This window comes from Crinia signifera, chromosome 1 (assembly GCF_055691185.1).
Source record: "Crinia signifera chromosome 1, ASM5569118v1, whole genome shotgun sequence".
In the NCBI taxonomy this organism is placed as follows: Eukaryota; Metazoa; Chordata; class Amphibia; order Anura; family Myobatrachidae; genus Crinia; species Crinia signifera.
In genome coordinates, this window is record NC_139217.1 from 148,948,395 (window position 1) to 148,968,214 (window position 19,820).

General features: G+C 43.1%; 2 protein-coding genes across 3 annotated transcripts in view; one reads left to right on the forward strand and one right to left on the reverse strand.

Annotated features, from left to right (window-relative positions):
• Positions 1–929, reverse strand: part of ALPK1 (alpha kinase 1) — a 150,174-nt gene extending 149,245 nt beyond the window's left edge. The window contains exon 1 of the mRNA XM_083174538.1: positions 792–929. The gene's annotated coding sequence lies outside the window, so the exon portion shown is untranslated. The remainder of the gene's footprint in view (positions 1–791) is intronic.
• On the forward strand, positions 788–18,464 carry TIFA (TRAF interacting protein with forkhead associated domain). 2 transcript variants are annotated; one of them, XM_083174540.1, is made up of 4 exons: positions 788–1,074; positions 5,476–5,602; positions 13,574–13,734; positions 16,828–18,464. In XM_083174540.1, exon 4 carries the CDS (start codon positions 16,830–16,832, stop codon positions 17,412–17,414), a length of 585 nt encoding a protein of 194 aa, XP_083030666.1. In that variant the 5' UTR covers positions 788–1,074; positions 5,476–5,602; positions 13,574–13,734; positions 16,828–16,829; the 3' UTR covers positions 17,415–18,464. The 2 variants fall into 2 exon arrangements, with proteins under 2 accessions (XP_083030666.1, XP_083030665.1); XM_083174539.1 differs by having other exon boundaries at positions 5,538–5,602.
• The last annotated feature ends 1,356 nt before the right edge of the window (positions 18,465–19,820 follow it).

Here is a 19,820-nt window from a genome sequence, read left to right on the forward strand (position 1 = left end):
GAGGCGTCATCGTCATGACGTCCCCACCCAGCGTCTGCCACTGCCTCGATAAGAGGGAACAGGCTGCCGGGCCCTCCTCCACGTAGCCGTGGAGGCCGGCGGCCATGTTCCTGTGGCCGCAGACATCTTAAAAGACCACAGGAACATGGCCGCCTGCAGGGCAAAAAAAACCTCTCAAACGCGGGCCACATGACGAGGTCTGTCGGGCCGGATTTGGCCCGCGGGCCTTGTGTTTGACACCCGTGCTCTAGTGTATGGTCGGCGCAAAATAAAAGTAAAAACCCATGTCCATCTTTTTACTGTTGCAGAATTTGGGGATGTCCTAATGCTTGTGTCAACCTTTTGACCATGTTGACAATAGCCATGTCAACATTTTCTTGTGTCAACCTAAGCTCTGTTGACCTTCAGTGGTTGACGAAATTCATATCAACCTCAATGGTGTCGACCTAACGACCGTATACCAGCGGTCCATCCATGATTAGGGATGGCCATCGACCATCGATGATTATAAATCATCGATGGTTTATGGCCAATGTCAAATAGTTTTGCCATCGATGGGGAGAACCAGATGGCTTCCCACCATCGATGTCAAGCTTAAACGAATAGTTTCAATTAAAGAAAATGGATGACCATCGATATATAAAAACATTGATGGTCGTCCATTGAATATTTATACACTATCGATGGTCAGTTGCACTTTTGCCATCGATGGCAAAGGCAACGATGGCCATCCCTATCCATGATGAGTTAGCCCCTAGGTTCCGTATAACAAATGTCCATGAGCTGCTTACCACGTACACCAGGTCCTCAGCACGGGCTACATCGCTCTCTGCCAGGGGAATGCACAGAGCCAGTGGCTACAGTTATACGCCACATTCCGCTCCTGTTGCTGAACACGCTGACTTCCCGGAAGGGACACTGAGGCGGAGGAAAGGAGGGAGGGGGCAGGATGCGGTGTGATCAGTAGGAGGAGGACGGGGCTGCTGCTCGGTGTATTTTAATAACACTGTGACTCACCCGCAGAGCTCATTACTTGTCTGCTGCTTGTATAGAGGAGACGCTGATAAGAGCAAGGTAAGCGCTTCCCTCTGCTGCGCCGTAAACTAGATGTATGCGTTACCCCGTGTAGAGAGATCAGCTTACGCTGTACGTAGGAGCCCGGTTGTGCTGGTGTCCGGGGCCGTGTCCTGAGTCCTGGAGCTAGCATAGCATACTCCCTGTACCCCGATGTACTGTGGCGGGCTTCTATCATTCGTTGTTGTGGCCACGTAAAAATTACTGCTAGGCTTCCTTTATTTTACCAACTATTTGAAAAGTATTACAGCAGTTCCGCAAGTGTAAGCCAAATCTATAGGCTTCTATAGGGTATGACCAGCAAAAACTGGCAATTTCCTCTGCAGCGGTGCCCTGGTGGAGGGGGTTTTAGTGCATACAAAAATGTATCAACTCATTTTTTTGTTATGTCTGAAAGGCACCAGGGGAACACCCAGCGTTTTATGGGTGTCCCCAAGAAAAGGCTGGGCGTTCCCCTGGGAACGCAGGCATGGCGTTGCGTGCTCATGTCAGCGCCCGCTCCGTGTTTGGCGATCAGCGGCGGAAATATAAGTCAGTTCAGACTGTCTTTTACTTACGAAGAGGACACCAATCTATCTCTGGCCACCAACCATCAAATGATTCCTCTCCCCTTCGGCCGCATGCAAGGGTATGTGTTCTCGTCCACATTCCCATTACATGCTGGCGCGGGGGTGGGTGTTCGGTGGGGCGGAGGGCGGCGCTGACCTGTTCACTAGGCTGCGAGTATATGCAGCTTAGCGACCAGATCTGAATCAGGTCCATAGAGTGAAGAGCCTTGTTTACAAGATATGTGAAAGACTTTCGCACATGTTTTACTACTAAAAAAAAACTTTTATTCTTTCAATAAAAAGTGTGTGAAAAGGAAATCTGGTATATATTTTTATTGGCATATGATACATGGAATGGAAATTATTAACGATTGTAAAGCAACCCAGTCCATTTTGGCCTGCCCCCACTTTTGCATGACCTCATTATTGTGTGCCTGCAAACCGTCACCTCATGACAACACGGCCTTTAAAACATCTTATGGGCCAGATGTATCAAGTTTCAAAAAGTGATAAAGTGGCTGGTTGTTTATCACTCTCCACTTTATCACTTTTTGAAGCTTGATACATCTGGCCCATAATATGTCTGACCAGGAATTAATCAGGTCTGTCAAGTAGTGTGAAAGGGGGTCTCAAACAGGGAAAATCCCAGGTCGTAAAGAGGTATTAGGAGGTTTTTTTTGTTTGATTTAGGGCTCCATTTAAGAAGGATCACATATACAATGTGATTTGGGCTGAATATTTCCACCCAGGATCACATTATAATATACGATCCTAACATCCGGAAGTATGTTACTGCACATACAGGGACATGGTCTCCGAAAGGCGCCCATCCCTGTAATGCGCTCAGCCGGGTGCAGGGTGGTGGTCTGCGCTTGCGCGGTTAGAGCTGACCGCACTGCCCCACCAGTAGTGTGGTCTGTAACCCGTAAGAATGGCAATAGCTGTGTGGCAGGAGGGATCTCAGCAGGGATCAGAGTGGTCCCTCCTTGATACATAACAGCGGTACGTAATATTTGCGGCTAAACCCCCCCAAATTGTGTTTTCTGGGCATTGGCTACATGTATTAAAGGGTGTGATACTACCTCTCTGGTACCAATGCATTATCTCATAGAAATAGTATTCCAGAGCTTTCTATAAGTTGAATTAGTTCAATTGAAATACAGTGCCCCCCACCCCTCTCTCTTCCCTCTTGTGTCTTCCCTATGTCTTGTCTACTTGGTTGAATAACCCCACCCTTTAGAGTTAAGATATTTGTCTAATGTGGATGATACCTATTGAAATGTAGAGGAATCGATAAATAACACCGGGAACCATTAGAGGTCCCAAGTTCTACCTCTGATTATACTTATACATTCTTTACTCCTTTATTTTTACTGACTCAAGGGAAATTATTGCTCACTGTACTATATATATGTCTCTTTACATCCATATGCACATTGTTATTTGTTGTTCTTTGTACCCTTATAATGTGCTAATGACGGAAAATAAAGAAAATCTGTTAAATCAAAAGGGTGTGGTACAGGGGTCCGACAGTCGGGATTCCGACAGTCATTAGCCCGACGTCGGGATCCCGACTGGCCGGACTCAGACAGCATGGCGAGCGCAACTAAGTCCCTTGCGGGCTCGCTGCAGGCACGGTGGCTCGCCACGAGGGAAAATAGCCGGTGGCCATTGGGAACCCGGCTGCCGTTGTTTTGACAGTCGGGATCCCGACGTCGGGTAAATGCCTGTCGGCACCCGTATTAAATTGGCCCCTTAATGTTTTTAGAAATGTGTGCAGTAAATACATAGATTGAGAAATCTCACTTAAAGCAGCTCCAATTGGCAAATAATGATCTAGAATAAAAATAGTGATGAGTTCCAAAAGATAATGGTTGTAACAATTATACATTTTTTTTTTTTATGGTTATAATTAAAAAAATAAAAAAGGTTTATAGATGTATTAGCGTTTTAAACGCTGTAGCCTGTGCCTGAATTTTGTAACCTGGATCAGTAAGTATGTTGGAATTTTTTTTCTAAGCTGCTCATTCTTCTTCATATACCATTAAATGTGTGGGAAATTCCAGTCAGTGTTTACTGTGGTGGGATGCACCTCCCACTAAACCCGTGACACAGAACAGCTGAGGGCTTTACATGGAGGAAACCTTAGTATGCATACTATTCAATGTTGCAGCTTGACAAATTGCATCTTTCCGATGTGATGAGTGAGAAGTCCCCTTGGTTTCTGTTTATATTGTTCCAAGTTTAGTCTGCTGAACCAGCAGTATGGAAAACAGGTTTACTATGCCCCACCGTTATTCATAACCAGCAGTAAGCTGGGAGTATAATATGTATAGTATATGCATATTATACACCATATAGCAGGGCTGGGCAATTGCGGCCCTCCAGATGTTGATGAACTACACATCCCAGCATGCCTTGCATCAGTTTCAGCATGGCCACATAGCAAAACTAATGCAAAGCATCCTGGGATGTGTAGTTCATCAACATCTGGAGGGCCGCAATTGCCCAGCCCTGCTATATAGTATAATATGGGTTTAGTTAGTTTGCTGCCACATAAAACCATAGTCTTAGATATTCTAGATTTATTAATTCCTCAAAGCAACTTCAGCATGCGAAAACTCCCGGCAGTGCTAAAACCTGCCAGACTCCAGTACATTTTTATAGCCCATACTGTATTATTTCTATAATTCTAGTAGGTGCTTAATACAAACTGGTTTTATATTACAATCGTTTTTCAAAATATGTATCAGTATAGAGATATTCACACATAACAAAATGGTACTTGGCGTATATATTTGAGGATGTTGCGCATTATTTTGATTTAACATTGTTGCATGCACATGCCGAGACCCACAGTATTTAATTTAAGAAATAAAGTGATTGCAAGCTGTTGCTTTCACATGAATCTCTGGTATGAGACCAGACTACTTTTAAAAGATCCACCAATGTTTCCCCCTTCCTCGTATTTTCTCTTCCCCCTTCTCCATTTTGTTTTAATTTTTCCCCTTCCTCTTTTTTCTTTTTCCTTCTCCTCTTTTTAAATGTTTATGAACGCCGTTGAGTGAGGAGTACAAAAAAAAAAAGACACATTATTGAACACTGTTTATACAAGACCTAAGTATATAGGAAATGACTGTTTGACTGTACATCTAGACAACTTATCTCTTATATGTTCATTAGTTTACATTTATTATTGATGATAATTCATTACTATTCAAACCTCCTTTTTCTTTTTGTTAGTTTAGTTGTAGACGTACTCACTATTGATTGTATGGAAAGAGAAAAATTGAAAATGTATTCATTGTAAACTGTTATATAATGAAACTTTTTATTGTTATATTTCACTCGTTGTAATAAAACAATTTTGGGGAAAAAAGAAATAAAGTGATTGCAAATTATTTTTTTGCAGACAACCTCCTGCAGGAATTCTTCTATTTTGGGTAGAGTAGTGGGAGTGGATACCTGTTTCTCACTACAAAGTAAAGAAGCCCATACACGGTCCATTGTGTATGGCTCCGTTCTGTACTATGCGATGCGCGCTCCCGCGCATCACATAGTACGGTACAAAAAGTATGTGCTGCACATACTTTTTGTACTAGGTACACATCGGATCGGATCGCAGTGCATGCACTAGGGATCCGATCCGATGTGTGCTAATTAAGTCCCAAACAGATCCGTTAAACGGACCGTGTATGGGCTGCTTAAAGATTATTACAACAGTACAGGCAATTCATGCAATATACTTTTTTATATAACCATGCAGAATAACCATTAATGAACACTATTAACTATTACTTTAGAATATTATTGCGCAATAATAATAATAACTTTTTTTTTTATTTTCCCATAGTCTCAGTTTTTTAGCAGTACTGCAGTCAATAAAGGATTAAGCGCTTTCATCTCTTGTTGTAGAATCACTTTGTGAGAAGAATCCGGGGGTTTCTATCAGGCTAAAGCTTCAAACAGAGTCTTTTAAGGTGAGCTTTTCTTCTAAATTTGCAAATTTTGGATAAAGTATTTGTAATCCACAACTGTGATACTGGCAACTACCTTCTACTGTAATATTGTCTCTTTTAATGTTGTGATTCTGTATTAAAGCTGTCACTTAAGATAGCAATTTTAGCAACACTTCCCCCATACTTGAATGTGCTCCCCACTTTCTCATAACAACCTGTACTGCTCTCATGAGACCAGGACATTGATGACTCTAGTAAAATGATTTATAAACATTTACCTGTCGTTAGTCCCCTGCAAAGGTGTGTTCATTTATTTTCTCTCTCTCCCCCCTCCCAAGCAGTATACATCTACCCCACCATGTGCTATTCCTGTAATAATGTGTACCACCACATATTGCACTACCTGCCAGCGCTGACCTATGCAGTGCACCCAGATGGTTTCTCTGTGGGCAGTAGTGTTCATTCTAGCACACGCCAGCTTTAAAAACCCATGCAGTTCCTGTTCCCTGCCTGGGGTGTCGCTGTCTGCTATGGAGTTTCTAGCACAGATCTGGTTTGCATATCAGTGGTGAACTACAGCAGACAGCGACACCCCAGGCAGGGAACAGGAACTGCATGGGTTTTCAAAGCTGGCGGGTGCTAGAATGAACACTAGGGCAGGATGTGGGTTACGTGGATGTTTCTGTGCAGGGTTGATCATACTACAAAAGTATTTGTTTTTCAAAATATGCATTGGGTCCTTGTATGGCTTGCCTCCTACAGTGTAACATTCGTAGTGTGCCCACCATGGCTGCCTTATCTGGTGCACTTGTGGATGGGATGAAAAATAAAAATACATGGACCTGAGAATACACTGAAATCACCCATTTTGGGTAATTTCTTTTAGGGATAATCCTACGCAGAGCACCTAAAATGACTGCCGCACCTGGTACTTTGTCAGGGTGGAGTTCACAACCCATGGAAGTTATTGTCCAAAATGCTGTACCAACCCTGCTTTATGCTTATATAGGGTACACACCAGAATGATTAGGGCTCAATCCCATCAATCTGGGTCCAATTCTGACCAATTGTATGTAGGTGGGCATGTTTAGATCCGATGCGTGTCCCCACTGTCGTTTGGTTGTTTTACAGATCTTACCTGCTGCAGGTAGGATCTGTAAAAGACCCATTCAACAAGATACAGACTCAGATCGGATTGGATGCAGATCGTGTGCTCCAACAGATCATGTGACCATCGCACAATCTGATAACGATCTTCTAACAATCAGGATCGTTCTGGTGTGTACCAGGCATTACGGTGTGCTCAAGGGTTTCTTTTGTCTGTGACTTGTCTGCACATAATACAGAGGATGTTGGTAGTACAGTAAAATTGTTTTTAATATCCAATGAAAATTAAATTGTTACGTTAGTGATAGTATTATTGATGTGTACTGTAGGACTATACACAAATTGGAATAAGTATTGTCAGTAAATGAATGGGGAAAAAACCCTTTATAGTTGCTTTTATTTAGACTAGGCTTTTATTACTTTATTTTAAAATAGGCGTACTAACACTCACACACATATAATGACACACAAAATATTAAATATGTACACAAATATTGGAGGGTGTTCTGAATCAGATAAAAAAATCTGACTCCCTGCTGAATGATATGAGGCAATGTAGACTGCCAATTGAGTTTCTTCATAAAGTGTATCAAATAATCAGTACCACTATAAAGAAGAAAATAATGTTATTTTGTCTGCCAGTACTTTGTATCTAGATAGTATACAGATGGTTTGCTCAGGGTTTATTTATTGAGAAAGCGGTGGTGCAGACATTCATTTATGCAGAAAAGATGTTATCGTTATAGTATTGGTTTTAGATAACGTAAATAGTGGTACACAAATTTGTAGATGACAGGAATTCAAGTTAATCCAATGGTAAGTACAGCGGCGTAACTATAGCACCGCAGCCCCCGCCAACACAGGGGGGGGGGTGCTGTGCATGTGGAGGCGCCGGGGGCTGCGGTGCTATAGTAACCCCCCCCCCAATCCCCAGCAGACTTGCCTATCTCGCTGGTCCGGCTCCGTTCTTCTGCTGAGGACCACCACAAAATAGCCGCCCCCATATAGCACACAGTTCTCTGAAACTGTCTGCTGTATGGGGGTGGCCATTTTGTGGTGGTCCTCAGCAAAAGAACTGAGCCGCCGGGACCAGCGCGATAGGTAAGGCTGCGGGGGATTGGGGGGGATGCCCCCCCCCCCCAACGGCGGGGGGCGCCCAAAACTTAGCTACACCACTGGGTAAGTACCACTTGTTCCGTGTAATATCTGACTCACAAATACAACATTGATGTTACAGTGCCTTTGATTGTGGTAATTAGCGTTAATAACACTCAATTTTATTCTCAAGGGCCATCAATAGGTTGTGAGAAGTTGCTCAATTGTGATACAAATATGGTTATTTTACACACCAGATGTTGTGAAACTACACATCCCAGTATGCTTTGCAATAGTTTTAGCATTCTCTAATAGCAAAACTGTGGCAAAGCATGCTGGGATGTGTAATTTCACAACATCTGGAGGGCCAACGTTGGACATGCATGGTTTAAACCAGTGGTTCCCAACCTGTGGTACGCGTACCCCTGGGGGTACGCGTCCACACGCTCGGGGGTACGCGGCAGCCCGGCCTATAATGGAGGCCGCGGCAATCAGACAGGTTGCTGGAGGGGAGGAGAGTGCATTGGCCGCCCGTCCGCCAATCAATCAGAGCTTGCGGGCCGCCCAGTCACAGTGAAGGGAAGGAGAGATACGCAGTGTGCTGTACTCTCCTTCCATGAGAGAAGCAGCGGCGGCAGCTACATAGCAGGGGGACACTGGACTGTCCTCTCCCCAGCAGCAGCGTCCATGGTGAGTGTGCTTCTGCTGGGAAATACTGTGGGGGCATATTTATTGCTGGCACTGTGGGGCATACTTGTTACTGGCACTGTGGGGCATCGCTGGTACTGTGGGGCATACTTGTTACTGGCACTGTGGGGCATTGCTGGCACTGTGGGGCATACTTGTTGCTGGCACTGTGGGGCATACTTGTTGCTGGCACTGTGGGGCATACTTGTTGCTGGCACTGTGGGGCATTGCTGGCACTGTGGGGCATTGTTGGCACTGTGGGGCATACTTGTTGCTGGCACTGTGGGGCATACTTGTTGCTGGCACTGTGGGGCATACTTGTTGCTGGCACTGTGGGGCATACTTGTTGCTGGCACTGTGGGGCATTGCTGGCACTATGGGGGTATACTTGTTGCTGGCACTGTAGGGGCATTGTTGGCACTGTGGGCGCATACCCAGTACCATGGGGTCATACCTGGACCGTGGTGGCATTCCCGTTTCTGGCACTGTGTGGGCATACCTGGCACCATTGGAGCATATGTGTATCTGGCACTTTTGGGGGCATATGTGTATCTGGCACTATTGGAAGGCTAACGTGATCCGTTGGAATGTCTGTTGCTTCAGTAATAGAGATTTGACAAGGTTCTGTTATTTTATATGCTGTCCGCAGAATGGGCTGAGCTTATATTGTGGTCAAGTGGTTGCACTTTTTTTTTTCCTTGTCATTGCCAGAATGACTTGCCCCTGTTAAGCCACACCCCTTTTTAGGCCACGCCCCCTAAAATTTCAGGAGCGGGTACTCATAAATGAAAAGCCTAATCAAGGGGTACGGGAGACAAAAAAGGTTGGGAACCACTGGTTTAAACCATAATAGTCCAGACTCCAATCAAAGCAAAACATATTAGTCTTTTAGATTTCACAATAATATGGATAGCCAGCGAAATTGTACTCCGATTTTTAAAACAATCATCAGATATTGAGTTCAAATACTCAATATGTTAATATATTCCGCAGGTTTAAGGTAAATAGAATCATTCTATATCATTGATTCAGGTAGACAGGTAGTCCACATTTGTATATGATTAAGTCTCAAAGGTATCAGTCTCCCCTCTATGTTGAGAATAAAGATGTAGATTTAAGATAAGCCTCCCTGGTATGTCTCCACTCAGACTTCTGCTGTTCGACTTTATATACCTGACAGAGCAATGTTGATCAAAAGGTGATCCACAAATAAGTCACCCTTTCTGTTACTAACCTTGGTCATTCACTGCCAGCTGCCATCACATAGGAATGGGCTGGTGGTATTGTGAGTGAGCAAGTCTGATATAGTGTTAGGGATATAAGTTAGACTGCTATCTACTATACCATAAGCAGGGAAGGACACCCTGATGTGTTGCACAGTCAGGGCCGTCTTTTCGTGTGGGCTTAATGGGCACTTGCCCAGGGGCCCCAGGTGTATAAGGGCTGTGCTGATAGCTGAGGATCCCCTTTTTCCAGGGATACCAGAATTTTGAAAATCGGCCCTGGGGAACTGGAGATATCCAATTTCAAAGCAGCAGTCCAAATCCGACCTGTTAATTGCAATTCCCAGTCATATTTCTCAGGTTCTCTCTGACTTTCTCAGAGAACATTCCAAAATCAGGGACTCTCTGTTGACACTAGCGGCATGTCTCTATCATGCCCAGAACCAGAGATATCAACCTTCGGTACTTATGTAGTATCTGGGCTGCCGATTTTCTGATTGTATGCCTTACCTTAAGGCATACAATCAGATGCGAGTCGACGCGATTTTCGGCAAAATCGCATCCGATATCGCATGCGATGTGATTCGATGCGATTTTGCATAGGATTCAATGTTAACAAGGTCCTGTTCATTTCCCCACTATCCAAGTGGGCCTAGATTTGATTTTCTAAAGCGTGGCGAGCGCAGCGGAAAACATTTTGCGTAATCCGCGGGGCTCGCCACGCTTCGGGCGCGCTGCGCTCGCCACGCTTTATAAAATCAACTCTATGCCCACTTGGATAGTGGGGAAATGAACAGTACTATGTTAACATTGAATCCTATGGAAAATCGCATCAGATCGCATGGGATTTTTCTGACCCGATTTTAAAATTGGGCGCTCAGATACTACATAAGTACCCAACCTTCCAGCAGCCGGTCCCTGCTCCAGCTCCAAACATCTGGTGTACAGTTTTATATTTTTGTCAATGGATTGCTCAGGCTCAGTCCTGATCTCTGATCCCCATGTCCCCAGCACCTTCTGAAAGGTTTTTATACTACTGAAGGCTAAGAAATCTATTTCCAGATAATGGCGATATCTGCAGTCAAACAAGCTGCCCTTCCACCGGAAAATGACTTATATTAAGCCCACTACATTATCCAACCCTCCCCCTGCGTATAACCCCCCCCCCCCCCTTTACTCCCTGGAAGTCATTTACCCCATGTAATTCAGCACAGTGACCCTTAATTCAGCACAGTGCCCCCTTCCACACGTTGGTGTTCACCCTCCCACCACCTGTGCAGTAAAGGAGTAATTAGCAGAAGTTACTGCTCCAGGTCCTACATGTTGAATGGAAGATAGAGCACCCCCTGCCACCCGTGGGACATCAAAGCTGCAACTGATAGCACCCCCCCACCCCTAGGAGGGGAGAATGGGTAAGGGCCCCAGTTCATATGCCTATCCCAAGCATGTTTAAATTGTTCTACTGTCTTAGCCTCTATCAGAGGTGGTAGAGGCTAAGACAGTAGAACAATTTAAACATGCTTGGGATAGGCATATGAATATCCTTACAAAGAAATAAAGATTAAAAAGGGTTTAGATTACCTGAAGGTTAAAAAAAGGGGCAGACTAGATGGGCCAAATGGTTCTTATCTGCCGTCAAATTCTATGTTTCTATGTTACATGTTGAATGGAAGATAGAGCACTCCCTGCCACCCGTGGGACATCAAAGCTGCTACTGATACCCATTCTCCCCTCCTAGGGGTGGGGGGTGCTAAGTGCCCCAGTGCATTGCTTTGCCCAGGGGCCCACACTGCTGTTAAGATGGCCCTGTGCACAGTGCAAGGATCATCTCTGTCCTGCCGGTGGGGTAAGAGTTTGCAGTGAACTATAGGTATCCCGTTAGAAAGAGCAGTCTTACCACTATATTTGTTGCGTTGGTGCCCTCCATGTACAGGTCACCAGCATTGGGGGAGGGTGAGCGGCATCAGATATGGGTAGAGAGTAGCTGAGTAGTGGTTTTAGGATGAGGGCGTCTGGAGCTGACCGATCAGTGCTGCGGGGCTTCCATGGAGGGAGAGAGGGGAGACGGAGAAATGCCTCTAAGTCTGGGAGTAGTGCTGCGGAGACCACCGTGCATGGCGGGGGGTCTGCTGAATGTTCGTTTTGCCTGGGGGGGCTTCCTCATTGGGCAGTATTCAATGAGAAAGTTCTCCGTGCATGGAGAGCGTTTTATTTCGCTCTCCATGCACTCTCCGTGTTTTAGCGGAGATTCTCCCTGTTCCGGAGCCTCCTGCTCCCACTATTCAATGTATTTAAGACTCGCCGCCACTCGCGGTGAGTCTTAACCCCTGCAGTGGACGAGCGTCCGCGGCAGGGAGCTTTCAGGGAGCCGGGGGACGGAAGCAGCCAGAGAGATTAAAGTCTCCCTGGCTGCTCCAGAGGAATGTGGAGGGGAGGTGGGCTCCCCTGGACCCAGGCAGCACAGGCTGCCCCCCACTATAGCCAGCGGGGGACCCAGTATTCACTGCACCCGATCGTGCATATTAACGATCGGGTGCAGTGAATATATGAATATCTAATGAGCGGATCGAGCGCTCCGGCCCCCTGCTGGCTGCACTGTGTAAAAAAAAAAAAAAATAATAATTTCAAAAAATATTTTTTTAAATATATATTCATGTGCTATAAGCACATGAATAAAAATAACATGCCCCTTCACAGAAAAAAAAACGTGATTTTTTTTTTACACCAAAATTAAAAAAAAAAACCTTTTAGTTTAAAAGTTCACATTCCAGATCTCCATCAAAAGATGGAGAATTTCTACACTGAGAGAGACGGAGAAAATCACTTAGAAAGACGGAGAATATTTCACATTGAATAGGGTTGCTCGCTTTTGGAGAGCAAAATGCTCCGTCCAAGGCGAACAAAGCACAAATTCTCCATAAAACACGGAGAATTTTTCTCATTGAATACTGCCCATTGATTCACTGACAGAACTTATTCCAATTTGTGTATAGTCCTACAGTACACATCAACAATACTCCTATCCCTAACATAACAATTACATTTCCAAGAGTGCCCCAACAAGAGTCTTTCCTTTTTTCTTTTAACGTATTTACTCTCAAGGGTGCACCTCCACACCGATTTACCTATATGGTTTTGTTACCATCTTACTTCAATTACTTGTGGATTAACATACACATTTTTGGATTGAAATTAACTGATTTCCCATGTCTGTGCACTTGTCTTTCCAATTTCCCCTTTCCCGCTATCATAAAACACTAGAGTGTTGTCTGAGAGGAATTCGGTTGTGATTTCTGTCAGGGTTGTCACAGCGGTGCAGATTAATGTCTCTAGCGCAGAATAGCAGATGTGCACAGTTTCTCTTAGATGTGTGCAGTATTTCTGAAGTAAGTAACACTGAAAATTGAGCCTAATTTAACTAGCTCCCTTGTCTGTAATATGTAATGTATAGAACAATGTCCTGAATTATAAAGTCTTTCTATCAGACTATAACTGTGTCACTATTTAGGGGCAGATTTATTAATCTTGGAGAAGAGATAAACTGGAGATAAAGCGGAGAAAAGGTAAAAGGAGATAAAGCACCAGCCAATCAGCTGTGTTTGAAAAAGACAGTTGAGAGTTGATTGGCTGGTGCTTTATCTCCTTTTACCTTTTCTCTGCTTTATCTCCAGTTTATCTCTTCTCCAAGCTTAATAAATCTGCCCCTTAGTAGCTTAGTGCAGTGTAAATAGGCGGATAACTATGTTGTAGTGTGCTTTTTCCCTGATGAATAAGGCTGCACCCTCTGCTCTCTACTATGGTTAGGGATAGCTGCCTCTCCTTTACCATATAGGATTATCCAGGGCTGGACTCACCACACGTCTGTCTCTTTTTCATCCAGGTCCAGCTAGTCAGACTCCACCTGAGGCCGTCCCACGACTTCCGCGTCACCGCCGGACATCCCTGCTATCTCCGGTTTCACTTTCAGTCCGTCTCCACTCCGGAAAACTCTCTGGGGACCACCGCTAGAAGCCGCTGCTCTCCACTGTTTGCCGTTGACCGGTAAGACCCGGTAATGGTGCCGTGCTGTCTGACACAAACGTGCGCACTGCTCTCTTCCTTTTCCTCAGGCACTTCACTGCCTGCTCAACTGCCCCCCCCCCCCCTCTTTTTTATCAACTCTGATTGGGTGCGCAAAATGGGGTCTCGCTCTAGTCGCGGGCACCCCAACTTTATTAACAGTGGCATTAGAGGTTCACAAAGGTCCCGGCAAGTTCCCTCCCCCCCACCCCCCCCAGTGCAGGGAGAGTCGGACAGTCCATTTCTCCTGCTTGGAGGGGTGTCCCTCGTTAACATGTATTTTTCTCCTTTTAAAATGAATTGGGAATTGATATGTCCTTTTCTGCGAAAAGCTTCCTTATAATCCATTTAAGTGGTTATAGTAAAACATACATGTATTTCCTCTGTGATGGATATCAATCATATTTTAACACTCCTCTGATATAGTCCCTATCAATTAAATAAATACATACATTTTAATAATATTTATAAAGCACATCTAATACTAATTATTTATATTCATATCCAGTTCTATCTTCCTTATCACTAAGGTGAGTATAATGGTGGAATCTTAGGATACCACACATGCCCAAATTAGCCGATCATTTGTGAGCTGCTAATCGGCTGCATTGAGCAGTGTATGTCCTTTTCCTAGAGGCAGATTTTCCACAAGACAACCTAAGCACCTGCCTAGGGCCCAGCAAGTCTCAAGGGGCTGCATAAAGATAACCTGGCCATCCAAAATGTTCTCAAAGGAGCATTGCATGATTGCCGCGTGTTGTGAAGACATCACATGGACCTAATCACACTCTCAAAAGTACCTTTTGATAGGATAAAAAAATGTTTGCACACTCAAAATACTTTCATCCACTGTATGTGGGCAGTCAGTTTAATTTAAATGTGACACGGGTATTAAGTCTACTTATCAAAGAACTAGAGCCTGATTTCATACTTGTATGCAATACCAATGTTCACGCAGCTGAACATTTATTGGTAGACGGTGCACACACCAAGGTACTCTATGGATGCCACCTGCAATCAGCAGCAAAAATACAATGCTTTGGATTATTTGAAGGAGGAGGGCCTTAAACTGGTATCTTGCCTAGGCCTCCATGAGGTCTAAATCCACCTATGGCTTCATCAGGCCTAGCAACCCAACATTTCTCCACTGGGGATGAACAGGGAAATGTCTACTCACCAAGGGACAAAAGCTAATCTCAGTGTGTGACCATGAAAGCTGATGGGAGTCAGCTTGTCCGATAATAGTTGGGTACTTATGTAGTATCTGGACGCCCGATTAAAAAATCGGGTCCATCGCATCGCATGCGACCAAATCGCATGCGATGCGATGGACCCGATTTTTCCATAGGATTCTATGGGAAAAAGGGTCCTTTTCATTTCCCCACTATCCAACTTCGCACGGAGTTGGATATAAACCTGTGGCGAGCGTAGCGAGCCACCGAGCCCGAAGCGTGGCGAGGGGGATGCGGAATACTTTTTAACGAATCCGCGTCCCCTCGCTACGCTCGCCACAGGTTTATATCCAACTCCATGTGTAGTTGGATAGTGGGGGAATGAAAAGGACCCTTTTTCCCATAGAATCCTATGGAAAATCGGGTCCATCGCATGCGATTTGGTCGGATGCGATGTGATAATCGGGCGTCCAGATACTACATAAGTACCAATAGTTGTTTAGTCTGACATTTTATCTAAAGCGGGATATTCCCAGCTTAATTCATCACATTCTTTCCTAACTTAAAATCCACAAATTATTGGCTTAAGGTGTTTTTGTTCCGCCTTCAGAAACCCAAAGTAATGGGTGCCCGTTGATGCAGTTCAACTGTTCTTCTGATATTGCATTAATCTCTTTTAACAAGCTCAACTGGACAGGGTTTAGACAGCTAAATGCATTAAAATTCCTGGCTATGTCATTCAATCCGTGGACATTTATCACATTTCGGGTTGCAAGCTGAAATATATTCATTATTGGATCAACTGTTGAATTGCTGTGTCCACTAAATAGTGGATGCCGGGTCCTCCCAACTACTTGAACTGCGACCGCAGTTTTAATTGCTTGCGTGTGCGTGCATGCGTAGTTTAGCAAATATATGTATCTGTATCTCTATCTACCCCCTTCTTCATGGTTACCCCTTTTTGCCAGTTGATGCAATACTGTTTTATTTAAAAAGATGTCTATACATGATCAGACCATGATATAACATATGATTATAAAAGGGTAAACTTTGCTTTTTGATGAATACATTTCTCTCCACTTCATTTTTGCAAATCGCAATCTTTTTATTTTACGTAATAAAAGCTTATTAAATTTACTGCTAAAACGTCTCTAAATTACCTTTTTAACTGAAACGGGGGGATTTTCACTTGCGCTAAAAATGTAAAAGCTGCTCAATAATTATAATGATACAATTTTGAAAGATGAGCGCTAAAAAAATAAGAAAAAAAGATGTTTGAAGAGACAGCAAAGAAGAAAAAGATGAAAAAACAAAAAAGCACCTGTAAATTTAAAACAATGTTTACGCTCCTTTTATAGGAGTGTTTTTGAAGGTCCGTGGGGAGCCCTGTCGCTATCCCTACCTCTATCCAGGCTCTGCGTGCAGCGTGTGTGGAGCTGGCAGCGATGTTTGTTAAAGCCGCACCTATCTCCGTTGCTGCGGCGCGTCTCAGCGTCGCTTGATGTAGTTCTCGCTGGGCTTGGACTTGGTAGCGGGGTGAAGCAGGCAGTATCTTCTCTCCTCCACGGGCAGCAGGGATCCCTACATCAAGCAACGCTGAGACGCGCCGCAGCAACGGAGATAGACGCGGCTTTAACAAACATCACCGCCAGCTCCACTCACGCTGCACGCAGAGCCTGGATAGAGGTAGGCATAGCGACAGGGCTCCCCACGGACCTTCAAAAACACTCCTATAAAGGAACGTAAACATTGTTTTAATTAACCCTCTTTTTACAGGTGCTTTTTTGTCTTTTCATCTTTTTCTTCTTTGCTGTCTCTTCAAACATCTTTTTTTCTTATTTTTTTTTGCGCTCATCTTTCACAAATTGTAACTTTTTAACTGACTTGCCATTTCATTTTTTAGGAATGGCCAGTACAAGTGATGCCGATGATGTGGAGACAGAGCAGACTCTGTATTGCCTGAACATGAGAATGCACCATCCTGATCAGCAGGACCGCAGAATCTTTAGTGCCATTAACTTATGTAAAAGAGAAGAAATTAAGGCTGAGGAAACCGTGTTCTTTGGACGAGACGTGAACAGCTGCAAGTTCGCTCTGTTAAATAACAAAGTCTCCCGGCTACAGTTTGCTTTGCAATTCTTCAAACCTATGCAGAGCTCTAAAATGTCATTTGAGATAAAAAACCTCAGCAAGAAAACAAAACTTTACGTCAACAACTATCCATTGGACTACATGAACAAGTTTGTTCTTCCACCCAAGTGTGTTATTTGCTTTGGTGAGTTTCTTATAATGATGGAGACTGAAGAAGGAGAATCTGAGAGCAAATTTGAAATCCATTGTGAAGTGTCACGCTTTCCTCTTGTTCTGGAGATAGAGACTGAAGTAAAAGTGGCCGTCCCGGAAACTGGCGCACTGAATGGTTCAGCAGCATCACCACCGTTTAACAAAATCTCCCCACCTCCAGTGGAAGTTGATGAAAATGACTGCTAATGCGTACAAAACCAATATTATCAAACACTATTTAAAATGTTTTGTTTAATATCCTTATGTATTTGTAAACTAATGCCTTAAACTTAAAACTCCACATATGCATCAAGAAACTGGATTGATTTGAACCCTTTGAGTGCCAACAGCTCTGTGAGAGATGTGCAAATATTGGCTAAAAATGCCAGTGTCACTCACATTTGTTTTATGACTTCAAATAAAAGATGTTGTGGAAAAAATATATATATTTTCTATATAAGGTAAAAATTACAGGTCATTATGATGAATAAAAATGTTTTTTTTGCCAATTTTCACACAAATTCACTTGGCACTCAAGGGTTTCCAGTCAGAATCTGGTTTCACATTATAGCCATCTATTTTGCAGAATACCTAAGGACTCAGAAAATTCTTCATTACATGATTTATGATTATTTAGTGTACATCCCGGAATATAACTTTGCATAGGCAATATGCTTTTTGTGGAAACCTTTATCCAATGAGTCTTTACCATTTATGCCTATTTAAAAAGAAGAGCACCTCCATTGCTCGTTATACAAGTTATAGGGGGAATTCAATGTGGGATTCTGACTGTCGGAACATCCTGACAGAATTCAGGGCCATTTTTAGTCCGCTCATCTGCAACTCGACAGGCGGAATTCAAGGTTCTGCCTGTTGAGTGGCCAAAAGTGGGTGTGTTGGCGAAAACAGACGCGGATTCTCAAGAAACTGCCTTGCGTTCGACAATCCACGGCCGTTTCCAACAAAACAGATCTCGCTTGTTTTAAAGTCTGTTCTGTTTTGTCGAAATCTGCCTTCAATGCTGTTGTAAACTGCAGCATTGTATAAGCGGCAGCTGCAATTTCTGACATTTCATACCGCCCATAATCTTTTGGTTCATTGCTGGCATGATAGTTTTTTTTTTTGTTCAAGTAGAAGACTAGGGTATTTGATGTCGAAAATTGCCAACAATTTAATGTTTAATAATCTTCTGTTAGTAAATGTGTGTGTGTTTTCACCCTAGAATACCAATTTTGATTAAAAACCTATTTAAATCGATCTGAAATTGATCAAATTACCCTTTTATTAATTATACCCGTTAGTTACAGTAGGTGTCTGTGATATTTTGGTCACTGTGCACTTTACAATCAACACATCCTGACTTACCTTATGTAAACGGGGTGCCTAGTATTAACGAACCCATACTATAATATAACCACATCTATTGCCTAATTTATATAATCTAAGTATTATTGCAGCTACTTTTGACAGATTTTACACTCTTTAAACTAGGTCCTGAAGTTATGACATTCTTAATGAAAATACAGTTTCCATTGTCATACATATTTTGCATAACTCCTATATAAGTTTGGTTATGTATTAGAAAAATAAAAATATTTTTCTTTTTTATAAAAACTTTTATAGTGTAAATCTACTTTTGCTGATTTGTGGAACTGAGCATAAGGATAAAAATTTATATAAATTTTAAAGTAAATACAAAATTCAATTCAATTAAGGCTTATCCACCAAAATATATTGTTGTACTGTATGTACCTTTCAAATGTAACCTCTTTCAAATATATATTGTCTGTAAGTGTTTTGATGTGTCAGGTTTTTTTTTTAAATGTTGATCTATTCTACAAATGTGTAACCATTAAAAAAAAAGGTACTTATGTATTATCTGGGCGCCCGATTTTTTTTCATTGCATGCCACTAAAGGCATGCGATTTTTATTTATTTTTTTCATTGTAAAGACCTGATTTTTAATTGTATAGTCAACCATGGGTGATTTCATACCCCCACTATCCAACTACGCATGGAGTTGATTTTATATAGTGTGGCGAGCCCGGAGCGGACGTGGATTACTTTACATGTATTCTCCGTCCCCTCGCAGGGCTCACCACGCTTGTGGCTCGCTGCGCTCGCCACACTATATAAAATCAACTCCATGCATAGTTGGATAGTGGGGGTATGAAATCACCCATTGGTGACTATACAATGAAAAATCACATGAATTGTATGCCACTATATTGCATGCAATGCGATGAAAAAATTGGGGCGCCCAGATATTACATAAGTACCAAAAAATATATATCATATATTAACACTTTAAAAAAATAAATGGTATTCTACTGCAATGAACACATCATAGCCTGAATATGTCCAATGGTAGAGCATCATGCTATTAAATATACAGAAACTAAGATATCCAGATGTGTAACCGATCGTGGCAAGGTTGACTTTGACAAAAGGTCAACACATGGAAAAGGTTGACATAAGTGTTTCACAAAAATATTTTTTTTACATTTCTTGGGGACATTTGCATACATGGTGAAGTGTGCTGAACACAGTGAGGAACCTGGATGGAAGTAAAGCGAGCTATGCAAGCGAACATGATACATTAATCGTTGATCC

What these genes read in the sequence shown, in the direction of transcription:
- TIFA (XM_083174540.1), top strand. Translation starts at nt 16,830, where the DNA reads ATGGCCAGTACAAGTGATGCCGATGATGTGGAGACAGAGCAGACTCTG.